Source organism: Bombus pascuorum, chromosome 1 (genome assembly GCF_905332965.1).
Source record: "Bombus pascuorum chromosome 1, iyBomPasc1.1, whole genome shotgun sequence".
Lineage (NCBI taxonomy): Eukaryota > Metazoa > Arthropoda > Insecta > Hymenoptera > Apidae > Bombus > Bombus pascuorum.
The window spans coordinates 2,093,332-2,112,178 of NC_083488.1; the positions used below are offsets into that span (position 1 = coordinate 2,093,332).

General features: G+C 32.7%; 3 protein-coding genes across 4 annotated transcripts in view; 2 read left to right on the plus strand and 1 right to left on the minus strand.

The window, feature by feature from the left end:
* Nucleotides 1-817: 817 nt before the first annotated feature.
* Nucleotides 818-5,204, plus strand: LOC132916108 (protein yellow-like). Its single transcript, XM_060975892.1, has 6 exons — nucleotides 818-982; nucleotides 2,929-3,192; nucleotides 3,273-3,472; nucleotides 3,668-3,875; nucleotides 4,084-4,419; nucleotides 4,795-5,204. Exons 2-6 carry the CDS (start codon nucleotides 2,931-2,933, stop codon nucleotides 5,022-5,024), a joined length of 1,236 nt encoding a protein of 411 aa, XP_060831875.1. The 5' UTR covers nucleotides 818-982; nucleotides 2,929-2,930; the 3' UTR covers nucleotides 5,025-5,204.
* A 952-nt stretch (nucleotides 5,205-6,156) lies between these two features.
* LOC132916105 (X-linked retinitis pigmentosa GTPase regulator) lies at nucleotides 6,157-17,326 on the minus strand. Its single transcript, XM_060975889.1, has 10 exons — nucleotides 16,960-17,326; nucleotides 12,088-12,213; nucleotides 10,068-10,160; nucleotides 9,815-9,877; nucleotides 9,190-9,513; nucleotides 8,620-8,772; nucleotides 8,270-8,434; nucleotides 7,912-8,033; nucleotides 7,733-7,819; nucleotides 6,157-7,385 (listed from the first exon to the last, which is right to left on the minus strand). Exons 1-10 carry the CDS (start codon nucleotides 16,988-16,990, stop codon nucleotides 6,255-6,257), a joined length of 2,295 nt encoding a protein of 764 aa, XP_060831872.1. The 5' UTR covers nucleotides 16,991-17,326; the 3' UTR covers nucleotides 6,157-6,254.
* A 577-nt stretch (nucleotides 17,327-17,903) lies between these two features.
* Nucleotides 17,904-18,847, plus strand: part of LOC132916121 (HIV Tat-specific factor 1 homolog) — a 61,098-nt gene continuing 60,154 nt past the window's right edge. Inside the window, exon 1 of one of the 2 annotated variants that reach the window (XM_060975915.1) lies at nucleotides 17,904-17,925. The gene's annotated coding sequence lies outside the window, so the exon portion shown is untranslated. Of the gene's footprint in view, nucleotides 17,926-18,409; nucleotides 18,577-18,847 lie in introns of those variants that run through there. The other variant, XM_060975914.1, reaches the window with a different exon arrangement.

Consider the following 18,847-nt stretch of genomic DNA (forward strand, 5'->3'; position numbering starts at 1 on the left):
TTTTTGTTTTTGTTCATTTTGCGGCTGAGACTGACGATAAATTCAAGCATGCAATACCTGTTCTACTCGTTTTAATAACCAGACCAAATAAAGTACCTATTCAATTTTGTTACTTGATTTATCTACTTCAATCTCCCATAGAAATATCTTTGATGATTCATTGGTTGTATAGATATTTATAGAAAATGTTGACATCGATGTTATTTTTTATGTCAAAAGATAATTATCTTCTTGCTCTAAATCAATTGTGTTTAATTATTTATAATTGTATCGATATGTCGCTATTGTTATTTAAATATGACCATCTTAGGCTGTTTAATTCAGATTATTTTCATTATGGCTACGAGTACCTCTATCAAAATCCACATTTATTTATGGTAGATACGTACAAAAAATGTTACGCACTATGTGCGCTATTGAATGGATTTCCGTTTACCGGATGAAGCTGTTTGAAGCTTAAAGAGTTTTGTGCTGTTGCTTCGACTGCTGGGTTTTTTCACGGCAGCGTAACAAAAGCAATGAACAATAATCAACGGAAATAACACCGACGATACAAAAGCCGCTTTATATAATAACGCTCTTTAATTATAAAATATTGTCATTATATTATGATTTTTATTTCTGTTAAAATAGTTTTTATTTATAATAATTGGATCTTATTTATAAATAATACACAGAATATAAACTAGTTCCCTTGAAAACTTTAATTCTTCCGATTATTGAAACAGTAATGCACATTTTAATCGTGATCATTTAGGAAGACTTCTAACTATATAAAGTATCATAGCACAATGGACCATAACGTCATTCCGTCTTGATCCGCTTCAGCTGAAGGTCGGTTTGTTCTTCGAATACAAATAACGGCCCATTCGCGTCCTCATTACAACATTCAGGTTTAGGCAGCTTCAGTTCTACGTTTTTCTTCGATCATACCAGTTCAACCTTGCCATTGGACGTTCGATCCAAACGGATAGAAACAGAAGTAAGGAAACGTGATTTCAATTTACTAGAACAATTACGAGCACTTATTTTCCATCATTACATTTCTTTACATTTCATTTAGATTAATTTAATTTAATTTGATAGAGAAATCATAGTTGAATAAACGTGAAAGTGCCTCTAAACCAAATTAAATTTTTGTGATACGTGAATAGAAAGAGTTTGCTAAGAAAACCACCTCGACGAAGTTTCAGCCCCCTATCCTTATTATTATTATAAAATGCCAATTTTACATTAAAGTTATCAAGTGACAATATTCATATTTTTGCAGTAAAAGCTTCCTGTCGTATTTATTAATTCACAATTTTCTCAGATTTTTTCGAGTGGTGTGTCATAATTAAGAAACTCAAATATCCAATTTTTTACCTTTTCGTGCAACTAAGAGTGACTTATTTCGTATAATTGATATAACGTGCATGTCATGCGTGTATTATGTGCAATTCTAAATAGTTTTGTGTTTATCAAACGAGTGAATTTCGAATGTTTTATCTTCTACTAATCTTCGTCGTTGTCAACGTTGATCACAGGATTTATTCGCTCAACATCGAAGATTTCGTTGAGTATTTCAATAGGCCGTATAATGTGCGCCATATATCTAGTGTGCTGTAATAAATAAATTATCGCAGTGATATGCGGGCAACAAAAATTTTATTCCCAAACAGCCAATTGAGTTTGCTTATATACTTTATGTAGCACTTGTACCTTTTGCTATTAATACAATGTTTTGCGCATTGCACCAATGATGTAAATACACGGATCATTCTTACATAAACAGAAAGCTAAAAGATAATGATTTTTAATTTTTTTAATTATATTCTGAAAAATCTAAAAAAGTTACGAGTTAATAAACACGACATCAAACATATGTAAAATATAAATATGTAAATATATAAAATACAGATCATAATATGTAACTCATATTTTGATTGATAACTGTCTTAATAATAGGGGAATAAAGATATGTCGAAATGATTTTACTAGGAAGTTCTTTCGATTGACGTATCGCAAGTTTCGTTTGACTTAGGATCAGCTACGTCATTTAACAGATAATGTCATTTTTTTTAGTTTTTCTGTCTATAGTTCGTATAATTTTTGTACTTACTTTAACAAAAAATAATTTAAAAAATCTTTTAGACTGTACTTCTTCTTAATATATGCCTTAATTTAACTAATTGCAATGTAATTTTCTAGCTCACGTTTTGTGCTTAGAAGTACTTGCACGTAGTCCTGGTATCTATTACGTCTGCGGTCTATAGAAAAGACGTGATAGAATAATTGCAGGCCATTTAACTGTATTTTCTTGCCTATTGTATCTTCATTATTGTATAGAACTTGCATTGAAAACTCGAGTTGTAGTGTTATAATTATACATAACTATAACTTGTATGAAATATTGTTCACAAATTACATCGGATAAATACGTAACCAATATGATAATGTTCGAAGTACAAAAGTTTGCAAGAGAAAAGATAAAAATTAGTATCTATTTAATAAGAAGTGGGAGGACCTCTTTTCGATTCGACTTACATTTCAATTTACATTTTGTGATGCTGTTTCTATATTCGAGATGTATTTTTATCTCCCCCGGGCAACTGATTAAATCTTTCGTAAGACATTTTAAGCTTTCGCGGTTGTAGAAACCAAGATTGACATACTTCGATTTAGCACATGTACATATACAACATAACAGGATTTTGTAACAACATTAGTTTGTAAAGAGAGATGTTATTAAAGATATTTAATTTTTCGTAATATATATGATATAAGAATTTAAAAGGCATAGTTCATTCGATGTATATTGTCCAATGTGTATACTATACATGCATATGCGTGCATATATATTTCACTGGGATAATAATTAATCGAAAATGGAAAGAAATTTTCTACGTTACGTTACACAATCTATGGTTTCTATTTTTCGTTTTGTAGATATGTGGGGCATTTTGTTGTTTGCGTCTCTTGCATTGACCAATGGCGTCGAACATAAAACAATTTATTCGTGGAGCAACGTGGAATATAATTTTCCAAATGACGCTATTCGAGATTCTCTAATGTACAGCGGTGGATATATACCCGAAAATAATATGCCACTTGGTTTAGAAAATTGGAAAGACAAGATATTTGTTACTGTACCTCGATGGAAGAATGGCGTCGCGTCCAATTTAAATTACATCTCAAAGAACGATCCATCAGGTATCTAAGTTGGAAATTTTAAACTCTCAACTTTAATGTAGTAATTAATATTTCGTCTTTTTTTTTAAATAAAAATATAGAATGTCCAAAATTAAATCCTTATCCTAATTGGGAAACGAATTACATTAATACACCTGATGGCATTGTAAGCATCTTTCGTGTCAAAGTGGATGCTTGCGATCGATTATGGGGTGTCGACACAGGTACTGATGACATTTTAGGCAATAGCACACAAGTACGACCAGTGAGAATTTTCGTAATCGATTTGAAAACGGACAAGGTAGTTTAACAAATTTATATTAATTAAAAGCTTACGTTTTAGTAAACATTAATTGCAATTTGTAATTTATTGTTAGCATTAGATTACTTTTATTATGATCTTCGCTTCAACACACACACATACGACATCTCTTATATTACTCGAACAAAGCAATGAAATTATTCTCTAACAGTAAAAGTTATTTAATAATTACAGATATTGAGAATATATCCTCTAAAAAGTACAGACCAAACTTCAAATTCTTTCTTTGCCGATTCGGTAGTCGATGCAGATCCAGATAATTGTGACAATGCATACCTCTACATTTCCGATTTAAGCGGATACGGTTTGGTTGTTTATAGTTGGGCCAAGAACGATTCCTGGCGAATCTCGCACAATTTCTTCCACTTTGATCCTCTTCACGGTGAGATATTTTATGTAGCAAACGTTAAAACGAAAGAAAATATACAAATATGAAAATACCATATTGTATATTTCTTCCAAAATATATCTTCCGTATTTTAATATATCTTTTAAAATATTTTATATTCTCGCATGAACATATCGTTTTACGCTAATATGGTTGTTAATAAAATTTCACGGAAAATTGTACAGGTAGTCTTTGTTTTCAGGAAACTTTAATATCAGTGGATTCAACTTCCAATGGCAAGATGGCATATTTGGAATGTCTTTGTCTGCACGACAAAGCGACAACTATAAAACTTTATATTTCCATGCGATGGCTGGTATCACTGAATTTTCTGTATCTACCGAAACCTTGCAGGATAGCACGTTAAGGAAAGCTAATAATTATGATGATTTCCACGTCGAGGGTGCGAAAGGTCCATTTACTCAAGGACCCACTTCTGTGATTGATAGGAACACTGGTATCGATTATTTCACTCAAGTAAGCAGAAATGGCATCGCTTGTTGGGATACCAGTGTCGAATTAAACCCAAATACCTTCAGTAAGTAATAATTAAAATAATAATTCCCTTCTTGTATTTTTTCTAAATAATTATTTACTTGAGAATTTATTTGTGATTCTGAGAAATATATATAGCTATAAAATATCATTAGTGTAAAACAATTGAAAACCTGAAAAGATTCAAGTAACGTTACATCGATTGATAAATAACCATCATTAAAGATTCTTCTATTGTGTTTCTCGAGTTTCTTTTAAGGAAACCTGTCGCAGGAAGTGGTATTTCATCCCAAACAGGATTTTGTGTTGCATCGATTAATTCTTACCTAACGAAATTCTAAGAAATCTGACTGGCATTTTGTACAAAGCAACGTGTATCGATATATTTATAAATTACCATTGTCTTTCATTTTTGCAGTTCTCGCAGTTCAAGACAACGCAACGATGATCTTTCCTAACGATTTGTCAATCGATCGGCCCAACAACATGCTATATGTGCTGTCCGATAATTTACCACAATTTATGTTCTCTACTTTTGACATGAAAAAGCGTAATTTCTTCATCACAGCGGTCAACCTCGATTCCTTAACGCAGGTTTGCAAGAAGCAGGATCTCAAACTTAAGAGACGTCTTCCTCATATCCTTTAATTAAAAAACATGAATTTGCATAAAAACTGCAATCTAAGTAGCGTTTAGAACAGAAGTGATTTTATTCTATTTCTCTGAATCTACCTTTATTTATTCACAGAATTTATACAAAAGAATATTCCGAATGATTACACGCGATATGTGAAGACCGCATGAAATATATGTTGTAACTATTGTTAATTCTAACCGTGTTACAGTTAATTTACTTTATCCCTACACCGAATTCAGTCATTTATGTCAAAAACCATTGTGTTTTAGAATACACGTTATATCTACAAGTAGTTTCGCCACTAAATTAATATTTTACGAGTACGGTAAAAGGTTTCCATTATACGTCTCACGGGTCGTTTAAAGTATCTATAAGATATTTAAACTGTTTCGTTATCTTCGACTTTATAAAATTATTTACTCGATTTAACGAAGTATGTATGAACACGAAAAAAAGATGACACTTGTCACAATTCAGTTTATGATGCAGTATTAATACTTTAAAATATTCAGATAATATCGAAATATTTGAAAAAAAATTATTATTTTGCATAAATTCTTTTTCCGTCGCCAGAATTATTTTTGATTAGATTTTCTTTACTTTCAATAATATTCTCCTACGCCTCCAGGAATAATAGATTTCGATGTTATGTTTCTAATCGTAAGTACATTCATCATTTACATCGTCGTCTTTATTACATGGAATTGTTTGGTAAAAAGTGAAAGAAACAATTAAAAATTATACCTCACAATTTATACGAGAAGTTTCTTCCATGAAAAATGGAAAAGAATGTTATCTTTGATCGTAAATAAAATCACTTTTTAGTATCACTTCTCTTGGTCCCAATTTCACGTTCTTCATACACGTATTGTAAAAAATACAATGAAATATAATACATCCTTGAAGACATCTTAATCATAGGATAACACATGTTTTCGACTGAAAATGAAAGAAATTTGTTGGAAGATGTTATATTAAAAATATGTATAAACATAGCGCTATACATACTTTGGATTTTTGATTCGCAATGCCAGTTGTCTTCGTACCGTTCTCCGTTGTTTGTGGCTTTTTACTTTTGAATATCTTCGACATTTTACCTTTGACACAAAGAAAAAGAAATAATGTAATGTAAATTTAATATTGACACAATATCAGAAATTGATTAAAAATATAACAAATTCGAAATTTACGTAAATATTTTATATCTATTTTATTTTTCATCTTTTAGATAAATCTTTCTATCATTTTCTGATTACTTTATCCTCCTTACCAGTTCTTGGAGGCGGCGATTGCACATCGGCATCGTCCTGAACATTATCGTTATTCACTTTTTCCTCTTCAATAATTTTAGCTTTGTCGGTTTGTTGGTCGATTTCTATCGCCTCTTCCATGTTCGCTCTCGACCTTGTGGACTTAATACTCCCGCTACTCCTCGTGGATTTCATCGACCCTGATCCCTTTTTTTTCTCCGACTCATTTTCTTCGATTGTTTCTGGTTTCTTTTCCGAAGTATCTTCCGTCTTTATTTCATTTTCTTTTTCCATCGACGATGTCTTCTCATTGTCGGTGGAAGAATTTTCACTTGTAGATTTTAATCTCGGTGGTTTTGGCGGTGGCGTAGAATCCGAGGGAGACGTTTGTTTCTCAGGACTCGTCTCTAGTTTAGTATCACCGCCGTTATTTGATTCCATCGGTTCTTCCATCGGTTCTGTCTTAACATCTTGACTATTCTTTCGTTTACCATCTGTTTCATCTTTATTTTCTGTATTACCATTTTCAACATTAATTTCTTCTTCGTTTCCCGTATTATTTATCGTAGCTTCTGTGGTCGTTTCGTTATTGTTTTCTTCGTTATTTTCTTCTTTATCCATTGATTCAGATCTCTTTTCTTTTTGAACGTTTTCGCTTTTAACGTTTGTCTTCGTCGTTGATTCTTCTTCCTCCCTCTTTGGTACTGAATGTTCGTGTTCTTCTAGTTTCGATTCTTCGGATTCGCCTATATCAGCTGACATTTCTTTTGATGTCGCTTCAGCGTTTTCTTCGTTAGACATAGCATTCGATGATATTTCTTCTGGCTTGCCATTCGTAGACTTTTCAGGACTATTTCGAGGACTATCTGATTTCTCGATATTATTCATGAAATCTATAACGTTATTCGTGACATCGTCTACCTTATTTTTTATGTTTTCTTCGATTGTTTCCATAGATGTTTCTATAGCTTCCTGTGCATTTGTTATAGATTCCGTAATATTATTTCCTTGATTCAACCTATCTTTGATTATTTCATTAACATTTTCGTCATGAGTTTCACTTTGTAGCCTATTTACAGGAAGCTTTAATGGTGGTAATGAATTTCTTTTTTGAATGTGTTCCTACAACGTAAAAGAATTCATATGTTGATTTATTTTTTCTAAGATTAATCCTTTCTATTATATTAAAAATGTGTTTGAGGAAAATACGACAGGATCATCGATATGCATAGAACTTTCTTTCAAAAATATTCCTTTTACTTATTGAAACAAACTGAGATTGAGATATACATATAAATCAGTGGACTGCAGCAGGGTTCAGGTACAATTCTACCTTTGACAGGTTGTAGAATTTTTTTCTTTAACTTGTCGTAATAATCACGAGAAAATTTTTTAAATTAATAAACATAGAATTATAGGAATCGTATAAATTAATGGAAATTATTGTTCATGAAGTGAATCGTAATTACCATTTGCGAGTTGTCTTTTTTTTGCGAGTGACTATTCGTGTCGCGTCTTTGACCAACTAAAATCGTGTGGCAGCCACCGCACGCAACCTTTGCAAATTTAAAAATTGTTCGTAATTTATTAAATCTTATATGGATTATACATATGAGGAATAATTAAGCATGCAGATAAATATAATTACATTCGAAACGAAGAGATCCTTGTATCTTTGAACGAAGGTTAGTTCATGGACGTTGTTCTCGTTCTCCTCCAATCCTAATTTTCCGTGCCTTCCGTCGCCACACGTATACAGTTTTCCAGATTCTGCCACGAAAAACTAATACTATAGAAACGAGGCGTAATACCGAGGCTTTGACGTATCTCTCGTATTTATCGATATACTATAGGTATTAATCATCGCAGTTTATTGTATTAATTTTCTATTAATTTGTATTTTTAATAAAAAGTAATTTTCTAAAAATTTGTATTAATTTTCTATGAAAAATTGTATAGAAAAAGAGATAGCGAGAATAATCGGTAGAAATTGTAATAAAACTTACCAGTAACAACAGCGGTGTGACTTTCCCCGCAAGATATTCGAGTAATTGTTTCATTTCGAAGCATGCCACGTGGAAGAAGTTTCGGTATATGAAGTTCCGACAAATTAGTTCCTAGACCAAGCTGACCGCTCGAATTACTTCCGGTGCAATATAAATTCCCATTTTCTGAAAAGCAATAAAACACGATAGATGAAGAGAATGCTCTTTCTATTTAAAATTTTTAGGGCAAGCATGCGAGATCTGGGATAAAATTTGCAGTAAAAATTAATGTGATTTTTACGAATTACTCTTATCATTTAACGTAATCAAAATTGTGAAAATTGGAGTTTATGTATGTACGTATATCATACCAGCTAGAACGACGGTGTGATGACCACCACACGCGACATGTACAGCAGGACTCGGTAATTGCATCTGTTTAGGCGCGACCTGTGTAGAAAAGCTGGCATCGATCCCCAATTTCCCACTTTCTGACTCACCACAGACGTAAACGAGACCACTTTCTGAAAATACCATTTAAAATTCGAAGAAAATTTGTTAACGCGCTGACACGTCCTGCATTCAGTTTTAGAACGTTATTTTATAACATAAGAAACTACTAGTAATTGCTACTACATAGATATCAATATTGAAAATAATATTTTCTATTCATGCAATACTAAATGCTATAACTCATAGTTGGCGCAATTAAATTTATCTTAATACAAATCGGAAAATGCTCGACGATATCTTGAAATATCTTTTTATATATCTATGAAAAACAAATTAACCATTTTCATATCATAATGTCAATTAATTATTTTTCTATCGATCTCACGAGAATTACAATTTTAGTTAAAAATCGATATGAACAAATATACATCAACGTAGTTCGTTCTTTCTTTTTAATAATTTTCCAATGTTTTCAATTAACGAATTACCTGTCAGAAACGTGGAATGATAATATCCGGCGCCAATTTGTTTAACAGGTTCAGGAACATGTACTTTGGTCGGTTTGTTCACCAAGCCGGATACATCTGGAAGTCCCAATTGGCCCTCGAGGTTGCTACCCCATGCGAAAACGCCACCATCGCTGGTAAGTGCGAGAGAATGATGAGAACCAGCAGCAATTTGAACGATCTTTGGTCCTGATAGTCCCGAATCATACACCAATACAGGAGTATTTGCGGAATCGCCTATTGCGGAAATTCCTCGACCAAGTTGTCCCTCTTGGTCGCTACCACACGCAAAAATCTTCTGCGATCCTGAAACATTGTAAGTTCCTTTCCTTTCCTTTGAATACTTCCAGTTGGAGGTGTGTGATAGGTTACTATTATTATTAGATCGTCACTAGATAATGATAGTTTCGCACGAAAGGTAAAAGCTACCAAGGAACAAAGAAAGAGAGAAGATACTTGTAAGTTAAAAGTTGAATGACTGAGAAGTGGTAGAGAAGTTTCGAACACGCAACGTTATAAATATGATTACACTCCGTAACCAATGTGCCTACGTATATTTGTAAGGTTTTTGGTATCTGTACTGGCATAAATGTAAACAATGCCTTACCTGTGCAAATTAGCGTGTGTGCTCGTCCGCATGCAACGTGAGTGACCCTTTCGGGCTTCAGAGCTAAAAATTAATAGGTTGTATTGTGGAAATTTATGATTAATTAAAATGGTTAATATTATTTTTATTTTTGTCAAATTGTCGTAAAGTTATAGAAGCTATAGAAATCTCAGTTATGAAATTTGAAAAGCTGACGTTTTTTACAAAAATGTATAAATGAATTTTAAATATCTAAAACAGCTAACGTACAGACCTTTTACACAGGATGGCTTGCTGATATGATTTTTATGACCGAGACCAAGTTGACCCCAATCGTTGCTTCCAAAGACGAAGAGTCTACCGGTTTCTAAAATCAATGAGGTAGAACTTTTGGTTTCACACGTATTGCTTTACAGTAATAATATCTCTGGTCTTTTCTGTTTACGAATTATCTCATCTACGATAAACAATCGACCTAATCTTTCTATCTATAACAAATAGACACAGATTGTTTTTTTTTTTTATAACGAATCAACCAAATTTCAAATAGCTAATTTAAGAAATGAAAACTGAACGATTGATTATAAGGGGCTCTGCTGAAAAAGTGTTTCATCGAAAAACCCAGGGAATAATATTTGAAACAACAGAGTTTACGTGCTTAGATAATTTCACGATTAACTGGAACTGTTGATAATAGCAGTATGTCGACTTCGTTCGTATAGGTATGTTACGTGCCAGAGTATTGCGTGGCTATATCGATTTACTGGACAGTGGCTATCCCCGTATAAGCGTAGGTCGACACTACCTTCTTTACGAACCATGTTACAGAAGCTGCAAATCATGATAGTTTCGATGCTGGCAATTTTATACCAAAAATGTTAGATCAATGTTTTACCTCGTAAAATATTCGCGAGAAGTTTGTAATATAAACCCTTTATTCGAAATAAATTTTTAATTTATTCCGAAAAATTCAGTCTGCGATCGAAGCTCGATAAGACAGGTGATCTTAAAATTTGCAAAAAATGTTTGGAGAGCAAGAGAAGGTATAATAAGGTAAGTCACGAAAGTACAAGTCCGAAAAAATTGTTATGCCTTGGTTAAAATTAAAATATTAATTTAATATGGATGAAAAAGAACGGTCTATATAATTGTATTATACGTTGTTATTAATAGTAAATATAATTTATAGTATCTTTGATGTGTATTAATCGTGATAGTATCTTGACGCAAGTAAGACGCGTAATGAAAATGGACTAGCATGCGAGATGTTAAAATAAACCAGTAAATATCGTCATAGAATAAAAATACGCTGCTATTTTAATTATTTCTTTTTTCTTTGCGAAACGACGATACGAATAGTTCAAGGATGGCGAAATATTCTTACGGTATAGAAAACAAGAGTAATATACATAAAATTCAACTATTTGACTAGAAAATACTACACTTTATAGAGGTCCGTTTTTTGAGGAACCCCTTCAATCGATAGGATATTTTAGTAGAGATATTACATTAAAAATACATAGCAGGATAGTACATAAAGTATGTCCACGTGCAATATTAGTATCATTGAAACGTGTACAGTCATTCACGAGCTCATCTATTGATTTCCATTAAAATCAAGAGTGGCCGTGTCCAGATCGATAGAGTAGCGCGTAAGACATTCGCTCACGTTTGATATGTTCTATCATATGAAAACTTTTACAGAGATATGAAATAGAGAAAGAAAATGGATCAAGCAAGTATATGGGTATAGCTGAAGAAGAAGATCGAAGAGGAAGAAAGTACATAGTTTCTCATGGATATAAGACAAAGTATAGTAATGGTCGAGTTTATAAAATCGATTAAAGTGTAACTTCTTTTATGATTCACTATTTCTGCTTATTGAGCAATTTCCAAAGTTTCTTCACGTTTGTCGTATGACTGTCGTTTACATGTAACAAAGTATGTAAATCACTCTCCTATGGAAAACAGCGCGAATCAATTAACGTTTAATATTGTAGCACCGATAAAGATTTAAGCAATCGATAAATATTTATCTACAACGTACAAAATTCTGCGATTTGGTGTTTTATGAAATTAGTATCAAATATTTTTCACTTTTGTTCTTTCTTTTAATGGATTTATTCAGAGGAAATATGTTTTTTAAAAAAATAATTATATGGTAGTATATATTACTGTAAGTAAAAAAAATAATAGTAAATAATAATGATCTATAAAAAGGTTAATATTGACATTTTTTCCGTATTAGCATTGATAACTGAAAAAGATCTTGTAAGAAAAAATGTTTAACTTACGACATATAACAGCAGAATGTTCGTCTCCGCAAGTAATAGAGAGCACCGGATCCCTGCGTATGAAAAAATGCGATGCAACATTGTCCGCAAATCTACTTCGTCCAATTGTAAATACTGCTCCTGTTTCTAAAAAATCATACAAAGGGTGTTCAAAACAAAAGCAACTTTATATCGAAAAATATGTGTATGAAAAAATTCGATGCAACATTGTCCGCAAATCTACTTGGTCCAATTGTAAGTACTGCTCCTATTTCTAAAAAATCATACAAAGGTTTTTCAAATCAAAAGCAAGTTTATACCAAATAATACCGTTCTTTCCAAATTTCTTGTTCGCGATAGATAGCTACCTATTTATTTTTCTCTAGGTTTACGTTTGGCGTATCTACCATCTTGCCGTTTGGAATATTCGTTAACGAAAAAACACCGACGTGCTAAATCTCCAATGATTTATTTAAGGAGGTTAACGCGATAGCGCGATATCAAAGGACGAATCGCCACTTTCCTTTTTACGTCTGGCACGAAACGGTCGCCGTGGAAAAATCATACGGCCAAGAACAAAGTTAGATAAATTTGCATTAACACGGTAGACTGTAGACACACGCGTGTAACGTATGATGATTTTATGCTTAAAATTGCTTGTTATAAATATGACGACTCCTTCGCAGAAATGACGTACATATACTCATTTGAAATTCAAAGACTTAACGTTTGTAGATAATCGATTGTTCTAATCTGATAAAGGAATCGTTATTGCTTTACACGTATCTAAAGATTTTTTACTCAAATCTAAGAAAAGATCTACGTTCGGCCAGTCTTAATCTGGAAGATCAAGCGTTGCGCGCACGTGAGGTCAAAGGGATTTAGACACCGGAGTTTTCTCATGAAATACAAACTGTAACGAAGCTATTTATTCATTTGGAAGAAAATCGTGCTTTCATGTATAATACTTCCAATTGAATACTAAGAACGCTAACGAGTATCGTGTTTGCCTTTGGGTTTATTTATGAATTAGCAATCGTTACAGTAAGAAGATCAATATTATGGTGATGATAATAACGAAAGATATCGTGGAAGTTTTAGTGTACAGGGTCCAACCGAATAACACGTAAAAGCGGGCATGACGTGATTCCTTGTGGAAAAATAAGAAAAAGGATAACATTTTTTCACTCTAGGCTTAGTTTTTGAGAAAATCGAGTTTAAACATTTATCAAATACTTGATATATTCATCACGTACTCGAGCGTGGCCAATTCTGAATTCGGTAGGATTAAATAATCGACAGGAGATTATTGTACGTGTGAAAATAAGTCGAAAAGGTAAGATAAAATTTTTCTATTTTAATCTTCAAGGAAGTATAGTTTGAGTATGTTTAGTGAAAGATCGGTTTAGTACAGATACGGTACAATCGGAAATTTGAAGCGTGACAAATTTTGATGACTGAAATGATCGAAATGGCTGAAATATTTTGTTAATTGGATACGATACTACTTTTGTAAATGTTACGTTCGAAATAAAATAAGTATAATTTGTTTTAAACTGTAAATTTTTAACAAAATGGGAACCGTTAAATTCTTTTTCTGTTATTTAACTACATGCAATAAAAGTATAAATTCCAAAGATAATTGCTACAACAAGCTTCGGCGCATAAAACGCAGTTACATTATCGTAATGTGCCAAGAGGAGTGTAGAGTAAAGGGAATGGAAATGACAGCTTTAAAAGCAAGAATTTTACGTTCCATTCATAGTCGTACAACGGTCACTGAGAATTACAATCGTGCCTCGAAGCGAATCAATTTTTCCGATTGCCCTCGACTGATCGTAGCCGCTATAAACGAAGGGAGTGAGAAAATTCCAGTTGTTATCGAATTATACTGAATTATACTTATACGAAAATACTAGTTGAAAATGAATGCTTAGCAAAATCTATTTGATAGATGAAACGGCGGTATCACCAATGTTGATTGGCCAGCCAAGGAACGAGCGGATAATAATTTTCATTTCTTGCCTGTAAAGGTCAATGATGCAGCAACTCGGTATAAATCCTTCACGGAGTTTACGTTTATGTTCTTCTTATCAAAAGTTCAAACGTCGTTCTTTGCATAATGCATCGTGCATCTATCTTTCATACGAGAAACGTGTTGTCCTTTAGCTACGTTGACTTTAATCGACAATTATGATATCAAGCAACATTTTCAGAGTCCAGCTAACAGAAGTTTACACGTATTAAAGAGATTTCAGAAGAATGGGAAGAACTTGACGTAGGAGTATTAAGTGATGCGTAAGGTCGACAATGGCGATATTTCTAGGAAAGAAGCTTTATTTTAAAAGAAAAGATCGAGTTATGGATCTGTTTATATTTCACGATACAAATATAAAGGAACGCTCACGAAACGAGGCTTTTATTAAAGTGATTTTATTAGACTGGTCAAGAATCGTGGTAATCGATATTATTTTTTGCCATTCGATGGGATCGGATTGGAATAGACTTTTTACGGATTACGTTTGATCTCTTGAGTAAATTTAAATATCGAGCGAACAAATATTTATCCATAGACTAAGAATCGTTTGTTACTTAGCCAAAATGTCGTATCTACCATTTGGAAAGTAAAAAATAACACTTCTATATATGCCGTTGCTTTCTACGTGTCTGAATCTTCCATTCATTACCACGTCTAAAATTCAAACGACGTTGAACATTTCAGGTCACGCTCAACTCCTCCACCTTCTTAATGGTTGTACCCCACAACATTTTCACGGAACTACGAATGACTGGAAACATAACGTACAAAATGTACCATAAAATGCAATGTGGTTAAAATTATTGTTCTATGTAGAACGCGTCCCTATTTCGAAACGCGACATGCGAGATGGTAAATTCGCTGTGCCGATATCATCGATGCGCTCATTTTCTAGCCGCTGGTATTGTGTCAGGTCGTTAACCTGAGGATGCATGGTTTAGCAGCAATGAAAACGGATCAAAATATACGCGTCCACGAATCGGATCAATTACAATATTTAATTCACCATACCGCAACCGGCTAATCTGGTTTTACTTTTGCTTATGTATTCCCAATGTGAATAATCGCGATGCGTTAACAATGTTGTTTATCATTGAGCCGCTTTGTTTGCATCGCGTTGGAATTTTCCTATCCGAAACGAGAAAGGATGGCGCTCTATGACAGCAATAGATCTTCTATGTAAAGCGTAGTAAATTCTCTATTGCAAAGCGTGGTGAATTTGCTATAATTAGAATACTATAGCGAAATGTCGAGCGAAGATCGGTAGCCACAAACTAAATACATAGGAAGCTATGCATAGGATTTTCTATCTGCTGGAACTAGCACGGGGTAAAAAGGGATTCTTTTTTTAGATTCTACTGCGGTCGGAGTTAAAATGATCGATTCTTATTTGAGAAGTTTAATTTTTTATTTGAACCTTTTATATCGTGTTCTGAGCTTAAATTTCAACGTAAGAGAACTTTTAATATCGTAGGTATTTCAGAAAAGAAGGTCAGAAAAATCATTTGTTAACAACGAGAAATATAAAATTTAATCCACGGGGCAATATTTTAACTTCGTTTCGATTGAACTTTAAAGGTTTTGTTTTCATTGATAGTTCGAAGTTTTATAAAACGAAATATAAAATTGTTAGTGAACGTATTCGTACACACCGAAATATAGGATCGAATCAATACGTGCCAATTTCGATCTTCCGATACAATACATCGTGACACGAATGAAATCGTTTGTCATGCATCATGAGTCGGTAGATTAACTTTTATGAAAAGTTTCTTATAATTTATCAAATGTTTTATATTCGTAAATAAATAACATTTTATACAGGAATGGACACAAATAAAGAACGAAATTATTATTGAAATAAATAAATTACATACAGTTACGTATAACTATTTCAAACTGGTCGGAGCGTAAAACGAGCAAGCAGAAATATAATAAAGATAATATAAAAATATAAAAATTGAAACGAGCTATTGTGATAAAAATTTGTCTAATATTACGATGGAAATAATAAAATAATAATATTACTTCAAAGCCAAACAAATATTCAAAGTGCGTACTATTTTACAATCCATACAATTAAAAATATCTTGAAAGTTTTAAATATCTTCAACCTCTTTTCACCATGTAACAACTCGTTCAGTTAGTTTCGCACGATTAAGTGCAATTTTATAGCTCAATCGTGCCGAAGAATAATTTGCTCGGTACGCAGATGGCAGCCCTCATTTCCGCAAAAGTGACAAGGAATTGTGTTATATTTATGTATAACGGTTCCGCGTAGTTTTATATTTTAATATATTGAACATCTAAGTACACTAACTACATATTTCACTACTATGTTTTACGAAACAAACGCTTCCATTTCTCTTTGTTCAGACATTGTTTTATTAATTAAAAATAATACACTTAATAGAAGACTAGCATAGTTAAAAGTAAAGCAAATGTTTAACAATGTTCTGTTTTGATTTATGGAATATTATTTATCTTCAAAAATTGGTAGAAGACTATAAGGAAATTCGAAACATTATTTTAGCAAATAATATCTCACAAAAGCATTTCACGAGAAGTGAATGTTATTTTGCAAATATTTTAAATCAAATTCGATTCCTTTTTATAAAACAAAGATTCGAAGATAGTTTAAAAGCAGCTCGAAATATAAAATCCACCATTTCCTTTCAAGTTCATCGTACATATGTATATATTTTCATTAATTTGCCGGCAAATCGGCACGGCATGAGGCAACCTGTTTGAGAAAAAACGGTGCTCTTAAGTAAGATGAATGTCGATTGCGTGAGTATCGAGTGGCAGGTGCATCAAATCATGCGTGCTGTGTGCGATTTCGTTGAACGTTTTACCAGGTATCGTTTCTAGATCCGTCAGGCCCATGCTTGAACGTTGTGCGGCGAAACTTGCAGCCGACTAACTGCCGGTCAAGCATGGCTATCATGGTGGCAACTTAAACTGAACGTTGCCTGGCAACTGGAAATCAATTTCTAATGGCAACCACGCCGGACGTGTTCCAACGTTAAGAATGGGAGCGATCGTTCGCTAGTGGTGTGTTTTCTCGTGGAAATTAATAGCTGTACGCGTCGCCGTTGTCTTCGCGTTCCTTCGCGTGTCACCACTTTCATCGACGAATGTCATTTAATATTCAATGCATGGCTGCACCAATGCACTCGTGACATTCGCTCATGAACGCTTTATTTTTTATGTCAAGAATGTTTTATTTCAATATCGTGTTTCTTGTTTTTTTCTTCTTAGTTATATTGAACTTTATAGCAATAACGAGGTTGGCTGTTTTGGAAAGAACGAAGAGACGAATTTGATTCTGGTAACGTAATTGGAGTTGGATGAGGGATGCTTAAAGCGTTAAATGAATGAACGTACAATATATTGTTGTTGAGAATTTGAATTGCATTACTGTTACGCGCTTTTTTGCGGACTCGTGGATTGAAAATGTTTGTTTCGAGTCAGTGACGGATCCAGAGCGGGATGATAGGGGCGATCGCTTCCCTGCCCACTCCGAGAAAATAAAATATTAAAATGTTATGTCACGTTTTCAGAAACTTATCGATTATATAATTAACGTGAATTTAATTATTTAGCCTAAATTACAAGCAAATTTTAAATCTTGAAAAAGCAGGTTCAAAAATATACTATGCTTTTACACATTTCGCCTCCACCCAAGAAAGACTTCTGGTTACGTCACTGTTTCAAGTGAAGAATAGGATTAAAGTGGTGGTACTACTATTTCCGGTAAAGATACACGAAAGAATAAACTGAAAGTGAGAAATTGAATTTTACATTATCAAGTTATGCAGGTATTATATTTGGCGTATTACATTTAAATATGGTATTTTTAATTTATCAATTACTCTTTGGAATATCATACAATTTTTGGAAAATAAATATATATTTACTTGTTAGTAACTTATGTTCTTTGAAACAAATGCAACAAATTTATGAAATGTGTTATGTTTATTACAAAATTATAAATCCACAAGAAGTTTATTATTCCAAAAATTAAAAATACCATATTTGAATATTCAGAAAAATAATTTTGGTAGTTTTTAAACAAAATGTAAATATTTAGTAATTAACCTATTCTGTTAAATAATATCTGTTATTAATAATTCTATGTAATAATTATTTTATTAAATCGTTCAAAATTAAAAGTATAGATGAGATATTAAGTGTTAAAAAAAAAATATTTAATAAAAGAAATAAGTGTTAAAATAAATAAAATTGATTACAGTACGCTTTATCGGCACAAATGTACATGATAGAGAATCCTACAATTTCATGTAGAGCGCATTAGTATCGCGAACAGGTATCAACGCATGTTGAATAGTGTGTTGCTGTCAAGTTCAAGAATTTACAATTCGTTTCTTTTTAAAAAAGTTATATTTTTTGATAAGAGTAGACGTTACCTACATTAGAATTATTGCGAAAGACTAACATAATTTCAAATGGTATGTTCGATAGTGACATCGATTCCTGTATATGATAGATATCTAACCTACATCAAAATATTTGTTCACTTTGGCTTAACTTTTTCATATCGAGGAAAATTGTATCGTTATTATTTGATCGATTTATGTAAATGCGTTTTACTTAGTACGTACACGTTACAGATAGAAGTTGTGTGTCGTAACGTTAAATTCGATTGTATTTCGATAATATTTATGTAACCTGTATACGCTTGTAATTATTTAATCTATATTACGTTGTTTTTGTTTTATC

Bases quoted from the DNA above. Each gene is read 5' to 3' on its own strand.
- LOC132916108 (XM_060975892.1), top strand. From the start codon at position 2,931: ATGTGGGGCATTTTGTTGTTTGCGTCTCTTGCATTGACCAATGGCGTC. The intron at 3,473-3,667 runs GTAGTTTAACAA...TAATAATTACAG, and splicing joins TCGATTTGAAAACGGACAAG to ATATTGAGAATATATCCTCT. The intron at 4,420-4,794 runs GTAAGTAATAAT...TCATTTTTGCAG, and splicing joins ATTAAACCCAAATACCTTCA to TTCTCGCAGTTCAAGACAAC.
- LOC132916105 (XM_060975889.1), bottom strand. From the start codon at position 16,990: ATGGGCCTGACGGATCTAGAAACGATACCTG. The intron at 9,878-10,067 runs GTCTGTACGTTA...ATTAATTTTTAG, and splicing joins CAAGCCATCCTGTGTAAAAG to CTCTGAAGCCCGAAAGGGTC. The intron at 8,435-8,619 runs GTATGATATACG...ATTGCTTTTCAG, and splicing joins TCACACCGTCGTTCTAGCTG to AAAATGGGAATTTATATTGC.